Raw genomic sequence first — 18,679 nt, 5'->3', positions numbered from 1 at the left:
TTTTCTCCCTTGCTGTCCTCGTCACCAGTTTTCGCCGAATCTAACCTTTCCGTTGTTTTATACCGACTCGACTTTGACCATCGCTTTGGCTTGTCGGATCTGTATTTATTCATCTCCTTCTTAGGAGCTTCATTGCCTTCAGCCGCACGGCGAGTTACGCACTCCTCAGCGAGATAGGCCGTTCTTGTGATAGTGTCTACGCCTGGCCTATCCTGAACCAAATACTTGATGTTTACTGGCAGCTGGTGGCAGAAATGTTCTAAAGCAACGCACTGCATTGTCTTTTCGGCATCGCCGAGTGCACCCTCTTCTCTGAGCAATTCCTTCAGGTTTACGTCCAAGGTGTATGCAAAATCTGTGTATGACTCACTTTTGGATCTTCTCTAATTCCCGGAATTTTCGCCTGAATGCTTTTGCTTATAATCTATACTTTTTAAGCAGATTTGCTTTGCCTTCATCGAAATCCTCTACTTCTGCTTTCCCCACGCGGGCAATGATATCAGCTACGTCACGTGGCAGTAACGTAAGCAAGCGTTGCGGCCACGTGTTACTCGCGAATTTTGCCTTCTCACACGTGCGCTCAAACTGTACCAGAAAAAGACCTATGTCCCCTCCTACTGCGTAGGGTGCCATCAAGTCTGTCATTCTGCGCTCGCTTTCACGTGCCTCTGGGCTAGGTCTTTCAGAATTTTGATCTTTCCAGAGCTCAATCTCTAGGCGTTTCATTTCGAGTGCGTCGCGTGCAACACGCTCTTCCTTTTCCTCTAGGCGCTTACGCTCTGCTTTTTCCTTTAGGCGCTTACGCTCTTCTTTTTCCTCTAGGCACTTACGCTCTTCATCTTTCACTGCAATGCCCTCCAGGCATTCCTTCAGTTCATCGTCGTCGGCCGCAATCGCTTCGATCGCCTCAATGATCTCCAGCTTTCTCTTTGATTCGGCAATTGGGAGGCCAAACTCTTTGGCCAAGCTCAACAATTCCGGCTTCTTTAGTGCCTTCAAGTTCATGGCTGCTCTTAGTGCTGCTAACTCTTCACTCTATAACAACCTTGACGTACTCAAAACTTCTGTGAACGGTTAAAGAAAAATCACTGCACTGTACTTTCCAAAAGATACGTAAAGCCAAGTGATATCTTAGTGAAGAAAAGCCGTGCACTCACCATATGCAGTGATGAATCCAGACACCTTCCTTCCGCACGTTGTCACCAGGACGAAGAGGCTACGATCTCGTAGTTGTCGTCCAAGTTGGGGTCTCCAGGGTTGCGTATCCCACCGCTGCCACCAGTTTGCTGCGTGCTCCAGTGTAGCGTATCGTACTGCGGCCGAGTTGTAGCGACGCCTGCCTAACGAAGATCGACCGATGTTACTATTGGGTAGCCTGGCATTGTCGGCGGGCTGCAGGCATGCGGTAGATTATGGCGACCAAGCAAGGGCGGGACGATTTCTAGTGCGAAACTTGCACGGTTTATTGAAAAGTTGATGAAATAAAATGATAAGAGCGTGAAGTGATCAAAAGTACATTTCGCAGCCCTTTAAATAGGCTCTCTACAATCGTGGGAGGGATCTTGCTTCCGTCGACATCACATGACCGGCACAGAGTATGAGTGGCGGAAAGAGGGCCCCGCCTCCTGGTATACCACGCCTCTGGCGGCACCGAGCCTCCTGGAATTGCAGACGCTTGTCCGTCTCTTTTACGCGTTGCTGGTTCGTGGAAGTTCTCCTGTAGATTTGGATCGTTCGAGGAAAGGGTCCCTCTGAAGTCGCACACACACACACACACACACACACACACACACACACACACACACACACACACACACACACACACACACACACACACACACACACACAAAAGAGGCCTGTAAACACTGCGGGGCTTCCGCCCGACCGGCAGACACTCGAGAGGGTCATGGCGAATTAGGAAGTCATTCTTCATTTCGACGAAGCATGGTGAGAGAAGGTCGGGTGAAATTCTTTTCTGCACATGGTGCCAGACGCCAACCGTAACAATGGACAACGATTTTATGGAAAAGACAGGCTCAGAGAATACAGTTACTGGACTTTCATTCGATGATTTGATTGCAGTTACATTGTTTTATTTTTTGGTTATGACAAATCATTGTGAATGACGGAGAGAAACGCCCTGGGGAACATAATTATCATTAACTGCAAATTTATCGACAATGAGTACCTAGATTTCTCCCTCATGCTCCCGGATATTGTCGTGAAATAACGGTACACCTCGAAGTACGTCCTGCAAATTTCATATAAATACATCAGTTTTCTTTGAATTTAGTATAGAGCACCTTCTGTTTCACTGAGATATTGTCAATTTTATTTCCTGGATAACTAAGACTGCCAAAGCCATGTTATAGTACGTTACAAAGGGTACATCACCCAGTTCAAAAACACTATAGTATAATGACTTCTAAGTTCAGGTTTGATTGCCGGCTATCCACTGCAGAAGCTCCTCTTTCAAAGAACTTTCTTAGGTGAAAGTCGTATAGCGCCATTAAATGGAGCGCGCATTGCAAAGCTGCATTGAAAAACATTCGTTTCCGTTCCGCCGTGGAAGCATATGCTACTGTCAGCTACAACTGCGAAATGCTATAGTAAGCCTGCCGAACATAAGCGAGAGCCTTTCACCGCTGCAACATAAAAAAAACGTTCGTCTGCATTGTGGAATCTTCGTGTAAAACACAAAATCGGTCAGTCATATCATAAGAAAAAATTGGGGCCCTCGATTTATCCCTTTCCTTGTTGTTTATAACATCGTTCAGTGTCGCAGTCGCAACATTGCGAAAGAATCCAGGATCAGCAGTAACCTTTAGGCGATGGTTTGCTGGTCTTATTGTTATCAGAGGTGATGACGAATGCCACCATACTGGGTTGTCAAGGTTTGTGTCCAGAAGAAGGCTTTTTGTAATCTTTCTTCCTCGACGCAACTTACAACATACCACGAGATTCAAAAAGACAAAGGTTACACGAAACGTGGTGTCGCCAACACGAACTGAACCCGATGTCCGGAAAATCCGGACCTGCATAAGTATGGCGTCACGTATGTTCATTATTAAGGCAACCAATGAAGGCAGAACGATTGAAAGTTAAGCGAGTTGTCTTGTCATATTTGTTCTTTTCCTCGTTCATGCTTTCAACAAATAACCTTTCGAACTAATAGTGTCAGAAGGCTAATATTACGGCATAGCGAAATCGAAATGAGATAGTGATAGGTGGTTTCAGCAGCCAACCTTCTCTATAGCACAGTAGCGGCCTTAAAATGTGCGTGCAGAAAATAGTGTGATCCAACGCGCCTTGCATGTTCACGTATTGCTAGAGTTAATTGCTTAACAAGAACCGACTGTAACAGCATAGACTGCCCGGATTATACGAGAGGTGACCAAAGAAGGAGAAGCCGAAGCAAAGCTGGTCCTACTTGTTTTTGGTGAATAAATAATCCAGATCAAACATAACATTTTTGCTATGGTGATAGTAGTGCATCCATGGAGAATACAAAACAGTGAATCATCAGTAGTGTCGTACCTAGATGAGTCGTAAAGAAAATGTAACGTGAGTCAAACGGTAGCGTTCAAGATGCGGTGGTTGGCAGAAAGCGCACTATAGCATTACAAATATAAGCGAAGTACTTCGATAATGGAAAATCAAGGGAAAGAAAAAAACTTGAACAAAACAGTCATAACATCAATATTAGAATGTTACTTAAGCAAATATTTAATGTTGAATAGCAGCATTGTCATTACGCCCATGATAAATTACTGTAAAGAGAACAAACAGGACTTTATCAAATTGGTTAATTATGCTGAAGGAATGATGGAGCGCGAACTATACAGTGATAAACCGACAGACGCTATCTTTCACCGTTTCGTTTGTCTGTCTTAATTCGTTCGTCCTTATTCATGTTTTCGTGCGTGCTCCATCAGCATCTGCAAGCGAGCAAAAAAAAAATACGTAAGAGACCCGGGCTGCGGAAAAGGAGCGTGCTTGAAAGTGCACAGGGTGTTGCGGTCGTGGAGTGTAGAATTGATTTTTTTTTTGCCGTTGCAAAGAGTTACTACGAAACGGAAGCCTTTGTCGTAGGGTCGGATTTCGGAAGCACATGTACGCGATCTTTGTACCTTGGAATTTTTTCCTCTCGTCTTCAGTGCTTGCGCTTCGCGCTGTGCGATGGGATCTATTGCCGGAATTACCATGTTGGTGCCAGCCTAGCCCTTTAACTACTGCCAAAAAAAAAAATGCTCAGGAAGTAATTTTTTTTATCCGCACATCTGGATAGGAGTGTTTTTGTGGATTCAAAATATGTATATTATGGGAGCAGTAAGTCCGCGACTTGCTCCTATAAGAAGAACCGTACACGCGTACTAAATATTTCAGAGTTGAGAGTTGTTTCGTCACAATTTCATGTTGGTAAAGCTACACTTGAGACGAAACATGTGTTGAGAAAGGCTTGCAAAAGCGAAAAGTCAAACTTCTTGAAGAGTGGCTACGCAGGACTAGAACGTTGCTTTCGTATGACAGATCTCAAAACAAGGTATCAGGCAAAGTGCCACGCTGCCGCGCCATGTCCACTGCTCTGCCGTCCGAACGGTATCATCGTACTCGGCCTTGTCAGAGTCACTAGATGTGCCTATACCACTCCAAAAAAAAAATGAAAGCCGCGCTTTTGCTGCGGACACTTCAACGGCCGATTGACAGCTGCGGTTCTTGAATTTCTGCCGCACGAACCCTAACACAGTCGGCAAGCCCCCATCACCCAAAGAGGAAACTCGTCAGAACGTCGAAATTGATTGGGAACGCCTGGCCCGTTACTTGCACTTTCAAAGAGCGTCGAAACCCGTGGACGACACAAACTCGTCCTTGCCACTTTTGCAAAAAAAATTTCTAACCTAGTAACTCTCCTCTGCTGCACCTGAAGGGCTAATTGCGCCTGTAACACACGCCTCATCGCATGTCCATCGTCACAAAATTTAATATTTTCTGCGTCATGTAGAATATTCTTATCACTCGTTCATTCCTAACACTTCGGAAGATTGGAAATCAGTCTTCCACGACAGTGCAGTCGGGGAGGACTGGACTGTCGCTTTCGAGGAGTACTGAAAATTTTTAACGCCAATTGGCAAATATAACCAGCCCCATGATGAGCATAAACTTATTTTTCTTGCTTGTTGGTGCTGCGTTCTGACGCATTTACATTTATGTTCTTATCCATTTCTATCTTTGATAAATGTGATTGTCAGGATAGAATAAAATAAAAAGCTGCATCATATACCTAAGAGCATAAGCAGCGTGGGTACAGTTGCATTCAGTTGCTGTCAACATTATAGAAATGCTGATGCTTTTCCAGGAAACAAAACACTTGGTTTTCAGTTAATTCTATTGTTTTTGTGTCCACTAGCCATCGCGGTAGATCAGCATGTCTCAAATGTGCATAGCGACGTCACCTACTGGTATTGAAGCAATGACGTATTACTTCCGTTTGTCATGGGCATTTATGCGCAAGTTTTACTGAAGGCAATATAATCTAATTTTTAACGTAACACCTTCTGCTTGGAAACTTATGAGGCGCTATTCTGTTTTTTTTTAATTTTTATACATCTCTTTGTATGTTTAATGCCAGAGCTTGCAAGAAACAAACGTGACCGTGCATCTTGTTCTCACGACAAACGCTATCGCAACACCACTAGGGATATCCGTAACTTTTGTTCGGCCATTTTATGAAAAAGAAACTGAAAGAATTATTGCGTAATGAAACCCATCGGAGAAATTGTTCGTTATAAACTGTTTCGTAGTGAAAGTGACACTTTCACTACGAAACAGCTCCGCCTCTCTGAAATGTCCCGAATTTTTTTACGAGAATTAGTCACAAGAACTTGCTTCTCTTCAATAGGCTGAAATCGGTGACATGGAAATCACCAGCGTGAGTTGCAAGTAATTGCTTGAGATTGACATGCCCAAACGGCACAACTGCCCTCAAAGATACCAATACTGCAACTTTTTCCATTGCTGCATCTGAAGCAGCTTAAGGTAAATAAACGAGGGCGTTGGTATTCTGCCATCACCGGTATGCGGTCCACCGCCACCTGGAATGAAAGCCGGGTCTGCTCGTTTTCAGCAGGAGAAGGCCACAGATTCTTAGTCCCAATGACAGGCAGACGCTGCCGCTGCACTATTAGACTAATTACTGCTGAATATTGTGACGACCTTTTGCTGAATAATTACGCTTGTCCTAATGTCACATAAAATCAGCTTCTAAACGTGCCTGACACCGCCAGGTCTATTGTAAGGTGTAGCTTTCGCAAATATATTTGCAGTATATGATGAAATATTCGTAGGGGCAATGACTCATTTTACTTTTCGCGCCATGATGGGAAATGTTTTCTGATATTTGTCACAACTCGCAGTTGTAGCGGCACACAGGTTAAGCAGCACCAAAATGTATAGCTTTCCTGAGCGCTATATGAGCGCGTTATGGCGTGCCGAGCTATGGCTCAGTGTGTTGGAGACTAGTCTACTCATAATACTTTGTCAAACTCTGATAACGTGCGCTGCTCTTTCTATGACAAAACGTTACGCTAGGCAATGTTACCTAAAAAAACGTAGTTTGCACCAATAGCCGCCTTTACAGAATATACAGGTGTCTAAAAAGCAGGCGCATCACGGGAAGCCATCAAACAGCAGGCGTTGATTTCAAAGACACTCGACACGTATAACACCTATAGTAGCTGAGATGAGTTTGCTGTTTTCGTATTTCTTTCTTTTTCTATAAGCATGGACGACTGCGAATTGGCATGCGACCGAGTAGCCGTCCTCTCCAAAGGCGAAATAACCTCCGTCGGCACAGTGCCCGAACTCAAGGCAAAGCTTGCCAAAGGGCATACTATTCAGTTTGTTTTACATCGTGTCTCCGGGGCCGACGCCGAAGTGTTCAAGAATTGCATTGATGTGGTATTTCCTGACCTGAAACTTCGTGACGTGTGTCAGGTGAGCCCTCTTATTTCTTTTTGCTAATAGGTGCAAGGCTGATGAGTGAAAATAGAAGAACGACACTGGACATCTCAACAAGCTATGAAATATCACAAACTGGTATATTGATCCGCCTACACAGTAACCGTTCTTCCGGCCACTAGCTGGTTGTGATGTGTGGCGACATATGGGGAAATATCTCGAATAGTTGGAATCCCTAATATTTAAATCATTTTGCACGTAACTTCTCATGTAGCAGAGTTTCCCATTCCGCACAACGTTACCAAATCAACCAAGGTAATTGTGTAAGACGAGTAATTTGTGTGTATGCATTACGCCACTGCCTGTGTGTGACAACAGCAGCCAAGCCACGACGAAGTCGGCGACGACAATACTACAGCCACAACCATGGCATGACGACTTATTGATTGTAGTCCCGTGAACAAATGTCACAACCCATTCCCTTATTTGTCTAGTTGTTTATATCTTCATTTATTTAGTTACTAATTTCACAATACTGCAGGCCAGATTCGCCCACACAGGAGTTGGACATTGTGCAGAAATATGAAAATGCGAGTTGAAGACTTGGAGCAGTAACCTTTTAATTGGTAACATAACGATTGGTCTAGAACATTTTTATTGGCTCATTTCTTCATTATATTGCGCAAATACACACCAGCTAAAATATTGAAGTGTTTGTCTAGAACTATGCGAGATATAGTAAGTCAGTACTATTGTTAACCAGCTGGTTGAAGGCCAATAATAGTCAAAAACTGGTGTTTGATTCCAGCTTTGGCAAGTTCAGTGTGTGTTCTTGAGATGCACCTCTATGGGAATAAAGAATAGTAGCTTGCTTGAAGAAACGAAAAAACAATCGCATTGGCGAGAATACGACCACCATGTGCGTTAAGAAGAGAAGGACGAAATCTTGCAGTTTTCTCATCAAAATATCTGCTGCTGCTCATAATACCATTAACATTAACAGTGGACACCACTGTTGAGCTGGAACATAAACATATAAAAATTGAAAGGCACAAACTAATATTTAGATTTGTCTCATTTCGCAGATCTATTTGTTACGTCAACAATATTGTTGAGCTACAAGTTAAAGGGTTAATAAACAAAATAACAAATATCAGTAGTCACACTAAGAAATTACGAAAGGTACTAGGTTGCACCACAAAAACTAAATTGGAACAGAAAGCAGACTAATGTAATAACATTTGGTCGAGTGCGTTACAAGAATTCTTCGCCTTCAAAAGAGTTTTAGGAAGGGCGTTCCAATCGCAAATCGTCCATGGGAATAAAAATATCCTTTTAAATGCATTTCCTTTTGTAAAATAGTTGCAGCGCATGAGCATGTGTATCTCTAGTTATTCGGGTACTTATGGGCTGCACATACGAAGGCATGAACAGATGTAATTTACCCCTCAAATTCTTACGCAAGCACACCATGCGAGCATACATTCTACCCATTTTGTAATGTTGGATGTCATTATCACGCATAAGCTTCGTAGGGGAGTCCATACCCTCTATATTTCCCAAAACTAAATCTAAGAGCTTGCCTTGTAACATATCTAGCTTTTGTGTATCCTGTTTAGTTTTGGGAACACAATTCACGGAATCATATTCTATTCTAGACATCAGGCATCTATTGCAATAATCATAACTTTGTTTATTCAGCTGCAAGCCTTTGCTTTCGAAAAACCGTTATGTGTTTCCTTTGTCGCAATTGCTACGATTGCGTTCATGTCTCATTTTCCCTTTATTAATTACTTCTCTCCACCTCGCGGGTTTTCGCAGAACCATTAAGTCACAATCTTAGCATCGTTCAAGCTTTCGTTTATTTCCTGCTTAAAAACACAACTTTCTACAGGCTGATGTAGAAACGTCAGAAACACAGGCTCACCATGAAAAGTGCGAAGTGAGTGTAACGCCTAAATATTTGTTATGACCTGGACCGATCCAGAAGGCGATCTCAATCCGAGCCTAATGTCATACCGTGTCTCATAGTGCTAGTTACTGCAACGAAGCTTGGGTTCAAGCTAAGCTTTGCCGCTTTTAGGGGAAAAAAACGTCTTGCTCTTTGACATGACCTACGCTGAGGATGGTAGTAAGGTTGGCAGCTACTCGCGCTTTCTGCTGCTGCGTCGACGGATTTTTTAGGGCATGTCACCAAGCCTCATTGTAATCTTCTTTATACTCTGTAAGTGCAAGGTCACCGCCTTTGGAGGGTCTTGCCGTGAGCATTTTTCAATATTTAAACGTGGACAGGAAAAATAGAAATAGTGCGTTGCCATTCTCCAAGGAAACCGGCTGTACTGCCACCGTAAGCGTTCTCTCCTTCTACGCTGAGTAGCATATATGTAGGTAAATCACAGCGCATAATAGACAAGGTGCTATGGCAGAAACAACACTCACAGGGCGCTGACTTCTAACTGTTGTATTGACATAGCAGACGCATACTTATAGGCACATGACATACTGAAGGAGAAAAAGAAGAAACTGCAGAGGCTGTAACGCTTGCACAGAAAAGCAATTTATTTATCGAGTAAGAAAATGGAAGGTTTTCCAACACATTGGTCTGCGACTACGTCTATTATACCTCCTTCAAATATCTCTCTAGCGAGTTATTCCTTCGCCCAACATCTAATGCTGCACTTGTCATACAACGGAACACTGCCACAAAGTATACAGTGATATGACAGGCTACCTTGTTTATAGCTTCCGGCATTATACTTGTGCTAAGTTAATCACAGGCTGACGCATATTTTAGTTTGCCCTATGTACACATTTTCCATAAGAGAGAGGAAAACTGTAAAACAACAGCCTCCACGGAAGATATTTTGTTTTATGTTGCACACCCCACTGATTTCCCCCCTTTTGGTTACTCATCTTGCGTAACTTTGATAGCTTTTCTGTCACAGAAACAACACAAACGTTCGCTTTATTCGCTGTCTTCTTCAAGTTATGAAAGATGTTGTGTAGGTCGGGGATGCTAGCAGTTCGTTTCATTTTCCTTTGGAGGCGAACTACGTGAATTCTTCTATCTGTGCTCTTTTTCGAGCAAGCTCTTTGAGCCAAAACGACAATGTGATTGGGATGACCAGATTCTGTAGGGCGTTGCTTATGAAGGTTTTTTGGTATTTGGTGGGGACAAAACACTTCAAAGAGAAACACAAAGCATATTTGCTCCGTAATCGTCCTAAAACATCTGTCTTCTAAATTTTGCTTTCTAAACGCTCTGAAAACGTATAGTACAACTTCGAAATATCACTTTTAGACGCCTAATAGGCATAATAATACTTCTAAAGCAGACGAAATGATATGTTGTACTCCACTTTGAAATATAGCACACAGTGGGACTTTCGCAAGACATTTATAAACATTTTAACAATCATAGGTAAGCTGTAAAATTTTACATCAAATTTGTCCAATTTAGATGCTATAAGAAATGCTGTTTGCAGAGCTGTTTGTTTTTGTTGCAGGGTTCCGGGTTTATAAACTTCCGCTTAATATCTTGAAAGATTTCGAAAAAATTACAATATATTTGTCCCAAATTGAGATTCTGCTTGTTGCATTCACTATAATGTAACCTTTTCTCCTAAATGGAACAGGCGTCATTGAGTCAGTCCAGCGGTTTCTTTACAAAATTATTTCAGCGGGTTACATGTATATTAATAGGGAAATCGGAGTTGGCCCCCCGCTAAACATCACTCCTAATATGTCCGTCTCCAAGTCAGATAGCATTGCGTTTGAGCACCTGTTTCGCGTTTCCTACTGATGAACATGGACATGACGGCTTGTTTTGTTTTCTTTTTCTTCCCCAGAACACTCTAGAATACAGCGCAGCGCAGAAAATTCCCTGGGTGAAATGGTTCGAGAAGATCGTTGTCTTCGAGAAGATGTTTGATCTCGAGCACGTGTACATTTCGGCGACTGAACAGACACAGTTTATAGTCGTCGTTGCGAAAAAGATAGAAACATCGCACGTGACACAAGATCTTGGAAAGGAGACCGCAATGACGTAAATTTAACAACGGGAAGCTCGCAATAGTTTGAAAGCTTGATGAAATGCTCGATATCAATAAGTATGCGCCATTTCCCTTTTTATGTGAAATAAACTATTACACATCTCCGGAAAGCCAGGTTTCTCTACTGCAGTAAAGCTCTACGTTCCTATGCCACACACAAAGCGCGGTGGCGCTTATATGTTACGCGCCTTTTTCCACGCGCATTATAAAGTGCATACAAAGTCGTTGGATCGAATGAGAATCTACAGGAAAAAGTGCCTTATCTACTTTTGTGAAAGATCATGCGAACTGCATAACCAATATGAAAGCATCACGTAGGTCCGCTAAAAGCCTTCGAGGCTCTGCAAACCAAACTGGTGTTTACGCACTAGGTTATTCTGCAGCCAAAACACCCACATACAATGCCTAATGCACTCGGAATTAACCGTGTCTAAACCGCTAGAGAGGTCGTACACCTCGCAGCCGGTATCACATGATGTCGTTTTCTACGTCACGGAGAGATGCCATCAGATGGGCGCCACAGTATGTCCTCGAGGCCAATACAGACACAGCGTAGTTGCAAACACGGGCAATAGTTTTTTTATGCGCATGTGATGTAGTCTACCGCATTTGTTTTTCTTGTGGGCATAGTCACATTGAGCTAAAGGCTTTCTGCCTGAGTATTCATCGCACTACAACCAGCGCTGCAGCCAGCTAAAGGGAGTTTTTGCTCACACTTTGCTGCAAGTGCAGACGTTACCCGTTTTACTGGGGACACTTGTGCTCGAGAAACAACACAGAGTAACCTGAAATAAACTTCATTAGTTTTACATCTAGAACATGGTGCCACATTTTAGCCATCCTATCAAAAATTTTGCCAAACCTTAAAAAGTTATTTTTTGTATCGTATTTTCTCATATCAGCTTGATACTATGAGGGCATGTGCTGCGGCATAATTTTTGAGTCTGTTGTTTAAAAGGCGATTTGCCTTTGGAATCTGTTAGATAAGAGCAGTCACAAGGGAGTCGTGACAATTTTTTGCTTTCAGTAACACTTTATTTGACATTACACAATTCCTTCACATTTTGCAACCAAGCCTATTGTCCAAGCACACGCCTTTCTTTCAGCATAAAAAATGTAACAAGGCGAAAAATGCACCTTATGCATTTGTACGATTTTCTGACTCAGAGAGCTGAGAAATAAGAAAATAATAACGCGAGAGCGTTAAGGGGCCCATGTAGCAGAAAATACGGTGTCGGCTTAGGCGTCCAGCGTCAGCCGACGTTTCGGCAAAAACGGTTTTCGAACCACGCGTACCCAGGCATTCCATGTGACACAAGGACTTGACAGAAATAATTGAATTTCTCAAGCTCAAATGCGTGAAAAAATGATAAACTACGACTTGCACACAACCTACAGACATGATATCTCTCGCATTGTAAAGTGAATATACGAGGAAACATATTTCAGTTACGCGAATATGTATGTTTTTACAATAGATAGACCAGGAACGGCGTTGCCATTTTCGCACGCCGGCGTGCAAATATCTCACACTCCACGGAGCGGCGCAACCGCTTCCTTCAAACACTTCTAGATGGCGCTTGTCTCCGCCGCATCGCGGCCCATGCAAGGGGCCGTGTCTCTACCAGAAATCCCGCCTTCGTGCACAGCGTTCGCCGCGAGCGTTTCCCGGTGAACGTTACGGTTACATAGGCTGCAGTTGCAGGGAAGCATGAAAAGCAGTCAGGGAGCTTTGAATGCTATCGCGTTCCACTCGTAAAGGCGAAACTTAAGCGTCCTCCAAAGTTTCTGTTTTCATAATTTTTAAACCTTATGCGCAAACTTTTCTGAATGGGAATGAAACACAATCACTAGTTTGCACTTGCCTACAACAGAAACAAATGAAATTCGCGCTGAATCTCCTCTGGGAGGTGTATAAATATGCATTGCCATCCTACCACTTTATCAGGTCCACGCAACTCAGTGTCACTATCAATGTCATGAATCTTCATCTGACCATTGTAAACTCTTATCAACATTTGTTGGGCGTTATCAACCTTACCGGACTCGATCCGAGCCTTGTTAACCCTCATCGGTCGGTATCATCCGTATCGCAATCGACCCAATTATCACAAATCCTTCTTTGTCCTTGTCAACCTTATCAGACATGATCCGACCTTCATGAACTTTTATTGGCCCTTAATAACCTTATCGGACTTCCGGACTTAATCCAACGCTTACCATCCCCTATCGGTGCTTTTGATTCATGTCAGAATTTCTCCGATCAATATAAGCCCTTATGACTCTTTAGCACCTTATCCATCTACGTGGAACAATTGTCAACCGTGATGAGACCCGCATAACACCTAATCAACTCACTGACTGCTTATCTGTATGTGCTGTGCGACGTGACGCGCATGAGCTCTCAAAAGATCGGTGGCATTCCGGTCGGTAAAGAATGACCCAACGGAAGAACATCCCGCAATCACCAAAACTCACCGCGAATGTGGCTCGTTTGGCAATAAATTTTCGCAAAATCAGAATTTCCCAGAGGTTCCAAGAGGGTTATAAATGTGGTCCGACGAATGGCTTTTATTTCACCATCACAAAATGTTTCAACAAATCCATCATAAAAACTGTTCTTTTATACACATTATATATATATATATATATATATATATATATATATATATATATATATATAGGAGAGGGCCACTAACACAAGGCAGGCACAGCCCTAAAAACGGACAGAGCGAGACACACACGAACGTCAACTTCTTCCTCCGTGCTGGTACAGAACTGGCGCCAAAGTGCTCCGGTACAACACTCCCCGGGTAGAAAGGAGCCAACCTGGTGACTGTTACGTCTTTCCACCGCTGCCACCACTGTTACGACTTTGAGGTGATCCCGTAGAGCTCGTCACCTGTTTCGTGACAGAGCGTTGGTAGCGAAGACTCCGAGTCAGGCGTCGGTGAGACTAGCAAAAGAGACTTTATACACTATATACAGGTCATTATACAGGACATGATCGGATCGGCACTGGGGCCGAGAGCTCACAGCAAACGCGACTCTTCCCGCACAGCGACGTCCGGCGAAGACGCGTGACACATCTCACTCCACTCGAGAGCGGCACTTAGCTCCCGGTGGGTCGGCGGATCCGGTTTTCCAGGCGGCGCGTCGGGCCTTATAATGCCCCGAGAAACCATTGTCACTCAAACGGCCCAATAGAAAGCCAGCACTCGACGGTCGTCCGAGAGGTCCAACCAGCGACCGCGCTGGCCACTCGGTTTAAAGTTGGCGCGCGCGGTGACCTCCAGGCAAAAGGAGGTACGGCGCCGGGCTGTCTGGCACTTGTTTTGCACGTTTGGACATGTCGCTCACCGATGCTTCTCCGCAGGACACCGCTGCCTGACGGCTCAGCATCTTGACTTGTCAAGGGAGAATTAGGGCGCTGTGCCTTTCGGCGCAGCCCCGGGTTTGTCCAAAGGGCCCTCGCAGGATAAATTCTGCATCTTGTAGATTCGGGATCCGGGCTGGTGGTAATGGCACAACATGACCTAGGCAGAAGCCAGCTCAAACGGGCGTAGCACGGTTTAAGCCGTGCGACATGAACTGTTCCGCGCCCGGAAACGATTGTCGGGGGCTGCTCGACCAGCTCGGTGACATAGTTCACGGGCTTCGTTTACTCTAGCTAGGACACTGTGAGGACCGTAATATTTGAACAAGAGCTTGGTAGAAAGGTCGAGAGTGGTGGATGGAACTAATAGCCAACCCAGCGTTCCGGGGGAATAGTGGGCAGTAGATGCAGAGGCGTCATGGCGAGATTTTTGACGGCACTGGTCTTGAATGGTAAACGAACGCGCCAGTGTACGGCATTCTTCTGCATAAGCAGCTGCTTCAGAAATAGGTTTCGCTTCAGAAACGTCAGGTCGGTGTGGCGGAATTGTGTCTCTGCAGTATGATGGTTCACGTCCATAGAGAAGAAACAGAGCTGAGAAACCAGTGGTATCTTGGGTGGCGGTGTTATAAGCGTAAGTTAAGAATGCAAGTGCCCGGTCCCATTTCGCGTGATCGTCGGACACGTACATCTCCGGCACGTAGGCAAGGGTACGATCGAAACGTTTCGTCATGCGGTTAGTTTGAGGATTGTAGGCGGAGGCGGTTCGATGTAAAATCTGACATTTCTTTAAGAGGACTTCGATGACGTTTTAGAGAAACACGCGGGCACAGTCGCTTAGCAATTCACGTGGTGGACCATGTCACAGAATGACGTCATGAAGAAGGAAGTAAGCAAAGTCTTTCGCGGCGGCGGTTGGCAGCGCCGATGTTTCAGCATACCGTGTGAGGTGGTCAATGCCGACAATGATCCACCCGCTGGCGTCAGGAGTGTTCGAAAGGGGACCAAAAAGATCGACTCCAACGCGGTCGAACAGTCAGCCAGGGCAAGATAGTGGCTTTAGAGGACGGGTGGTACTGTGAGGAGGTGCCTTGAGGCGCTGACACGTAGGGCATGACCGAACATACTGGCGAACGTAGCGATACATGCCGCGCCAGTAGTACCGTAGGCGAAGATGGGGGTAGGTCCTGAATGTGCTAGTGTGGCCACATTGGGGGTGATCGTGGAAAACGCTCAAAACATCCCAGTGTAGATGATGAGTAACAAGGAGCCACCTGCGGCCGTCGGTTAAGTAGTTGCGACGGTACAACAAGCCTTCGCGAACGGCAAAGTGTGGAGCTTGACGACGTAGGGTGCGTGAGAGTGAGTAGGCGAAGATTGAGATATATGGTCAAGCAGCGAAGCGATCCAGGGATCTTTGCGCTGCTCCGCCGGCATGTCGGTAATGATAAGGGACGGCGAATCGCAACTGGAAGTTGTAGAGCAGACAGGTTCAGAAGGTAGGGGTAAACGGGAGAGGGCGTCAGCGTCCGAGTGTTTTCTTGCCGAGTGATAAATGAGACGAATATCATATTCTTGAAGGCGTAAAGTCCAGTGAAGGAGGCGTCCAGTGGGATCTTTTAACGATGATTACCAACACAGGGCATAGTGGTCGGTGACACCGTTAAACTGACGACCGTAAAGTTAAGTACGAAATTTACCCATTTCCCAAAGAATGGCCAAGCATTCCTTTTCCGTTACGGAGTAATTTGACTCTGCCTTTGTTAGTGTACGGCTGGTATATGCCACAACATACTAGTCAAAGCCACACTAGCGTTTGGCGAGTACGGCACCAAGTCCGTTACAACTAGCATCCGTGTAGATTTCAGTAGGTGTGGTAAGATCAATGTGACGCGGTGTTGGAGGGGATGTGAGGAGTAGCTAAGCGTTGTAAATGACTCGTCACACTCAGGATTCCAAGTCCAGAGGTCAGTGCTGCCGCCAAGAAGCTGCGTCAAGGGCGCGATAATGGAGACGAAATTTCGGATGAAACGCTGGAAATACGATCACAATGTGATGAAGCTTGGAGCTCCTTCAGAGTGCAGGGCTTGGGATAATCGGCAACCACACGAAGCTTCTCTGGAACCGGTAAGATTCCTTCTTTCGAGGCTACGTGGCCTAAGATCGTAAATTTACGAACGCCAAAATTGCATTTTTTTCAAGTTTATCTGTAATCCTGCGGCAGTGAGACACTCGAGAACTTGTTCGAGGTGAGTGATGGGAGAGGGAAGATCTCCAGAAAATACTACCATATCATGTAAGTAGCAAGGACAGGTGTGCCATTTCAATCCTTTGCGAATAAAGTCCATATGAGCCTCTCAAAAGCTGCAGGTGCGTTGTAAAGGCCGAAAGTCTTTACACTAAATTCATATAAACCGTTAAGGGTGACAAAAGCAGTTTCGGGCACTCGGATTCAGCAATGGGTCCTTGCCAGTAGCCGGAGTGCAGATCCAGCGACGAGAAATATTCGGTTCCTTGAAGGCAATCCAGGTCGTCGTCAATACGCGGAAGCGGATAAAGATTCTTGCGTGTAATATCGTTTAGTTGGCGTAAATCCATGCAAAACCAGATCAAACCATCTTTTTTATGCACCAACACGACCGGAGAAGCCTAGGGACTCTGTGATTCCTGAATCACGCCATGTTTCACCATATCGTCGAAGGGGTCACTGATAACGTGGCGTTCAGTCGGTGATACACGGTAGGGACGCTGGGGCAGTGGAGCAAGGTCACCAGTGTCAATGCGGTGAACAACCGCAGAGGCCTGCGCCAAGGAAGGTTGGTCGAAAACAAAAGACGCACGAAAACTTTCAAGTAGTTGAAGACTTGGAAGTGCTGGGCTTCAGTGATGGCGTTATCTATGCTCCGCGGCAAAATGTCTGGGTCTCGTTCGGTGTGTGCGGTGACAGAAGTGACTGCATCAAGAGGCAGTAGTGGCATACTAGAAGATGCCTGGGATGGTAAAATGGCATGAAAAATGTCCAAACTGCCGAGGCATTCGCAGTGTAATAAAGTTGCAGGGCAGGGAAAGGGAGTGCACACGCGTAAACTGCTCCGCAACCATCGGCTAGTTCGACGACGCAAACGAAAGTAGGAGGTTCCGGCGACGAGAACAATCTTCAGATGGCGTAAAAAATCACTTGGATCAGTGATGAAGCCACAACGGATGTCCACTAAGGTGGCTGAGAAGGGAGAAGTGTTGACGTCGCCAGCAACAACATCTTTAGCATGCGGGCACGTAGTGTCTGCGATTATCGTAGTGAACGGATACAGGGATAGTTGAGCACGAGCGCAGTCGACTACAGCACGATGTTCAGAAAGGAAGTCCCAGCCTAGGATAACATCATGCGACGCACGCGAGAGGACGGCAAATTTGACGACACACGGTACGTCTTCAATCAAAACACAAGCGGTGCACGCGGCCAAAGGTTTAACGTGCTGCGAGCGCGCCCTTCGTAATAATAGGTCAGGAATAGGGTATCGTCACTTTTTTCACTTTGCAGCACCGTCGTTCACTTATCACAGAAACGCAGCTCCTGTGTCGACAAGAGCTTTGGTCGCGCACCATCTATAAACACCACGATCTTATTAGGCGGCAAGCTATGAGGCCTTAAAAATTTCGACGACAGCGCAGTTCTTGCCTCAGGAACTGCGGCTGTTATTTTTCCCGCGGCGGAGAATCGGACTGTCGAAGCATGGGGGAAATGGAGCGGCGGCGAGGTGAAGGCGACCGACGGTATTTGAAGGTAGCACGACATGAATAAGAAACGTCCAAAGCGTCAGCGTCAACATGGCGTTCTGGTGGTTGAGGTGTGTATTCAAAGGGGGGCGTGACGTGACTAAAATACCCTACATGGCGGCGACAGGGGTGCGCAACACGCCCAGCGATACCGCAGGCCTGGCAGACGGGGCGGTTATCCAGAGTACGCCATGGGTTGTGAGAGGGTCCGGGAGGTGGCTACGCTGGCACGTGAACCGGGCGTACAGAAGTGGCGGCGAGTAGAAGCTAGTGATTGGACAGCTTAGCGCTGGCGGCGGTCGCGCATATGAGCGAGTCATGGCATCAGCGTAAGTGAGAGGCGCTGTAACGTGCGCTGGTGCCGCAGGGGATGGCAGTGCCTCAGCGACTTGCGTCTGAATGACACGACGGAGCGGGTTGTCCAATGTGACAAGGGCCTCGGGAGCAGATGCCACAAGGGAGAGCTGGCGGGCCACTCCATCGCAGATGTATTGCTGAATTTGCGGTAGCAGGACGG

The 18,679-nt window shown here is 45.5% G+C and overlaps 1 protein-coding gene across 9 annotated transcripts in view; it reads left to right on the top strand.

Moving 5' to 3' along the window:
* LOC135908829 (phospholipid-transporting ATPase ABCA3-like) overlaps positions 1-11,100 on the top strand; it is a 324,046-nt gene extending 312,946 nt beyond the window's left edge. For 8 of the 9 annotated variants that reach the window (XM_065440659.1, XM_065440663.1, XM_070532568.1 and 5 more), the window contains 2 exons: positions 6,780-6,993; positions 10,806-11,100. In XM_065440659.1, coding sequence (XP_065296731.1) covers positions 6,780-6,993; positions 10,806-11,006 — 415 coding nt within the window. In that variant the 3' untranslated portion in view covers positions 11,007-11,100. The remainder of the gene's footprint in view (positions 1-6,779; positions 6,994-10,805) is intronic. The other variant, XM_070532570.1, reaches the window with a different exon arrangement.
* The last annotated feature ends 7,579 nt before the right edge of the window (positions 11,101-18,679 follow it).

The sequence above is a fragment of the Dermacentor albipictus genome, chromosome 1 (assembly GCF_038994185.2).
Source record: "Dermacentor albipictus isolate Rhodes 1998 colony chromosome 1, USDA_Dalb.pri_finalv2, whole genome shotgun sequence".
Classification (NCBI taxonomy): Eukaryota; Metazoa; Arthropoda; class Arachnida; order Ixodida; family Ixodidae; genus Dermacentor; species Dermacentor albipictus.
Note: the sequence above shows the minus strand (reverse complement) of the source record. Positions and strands in the feature narration are given on the sequence as shown.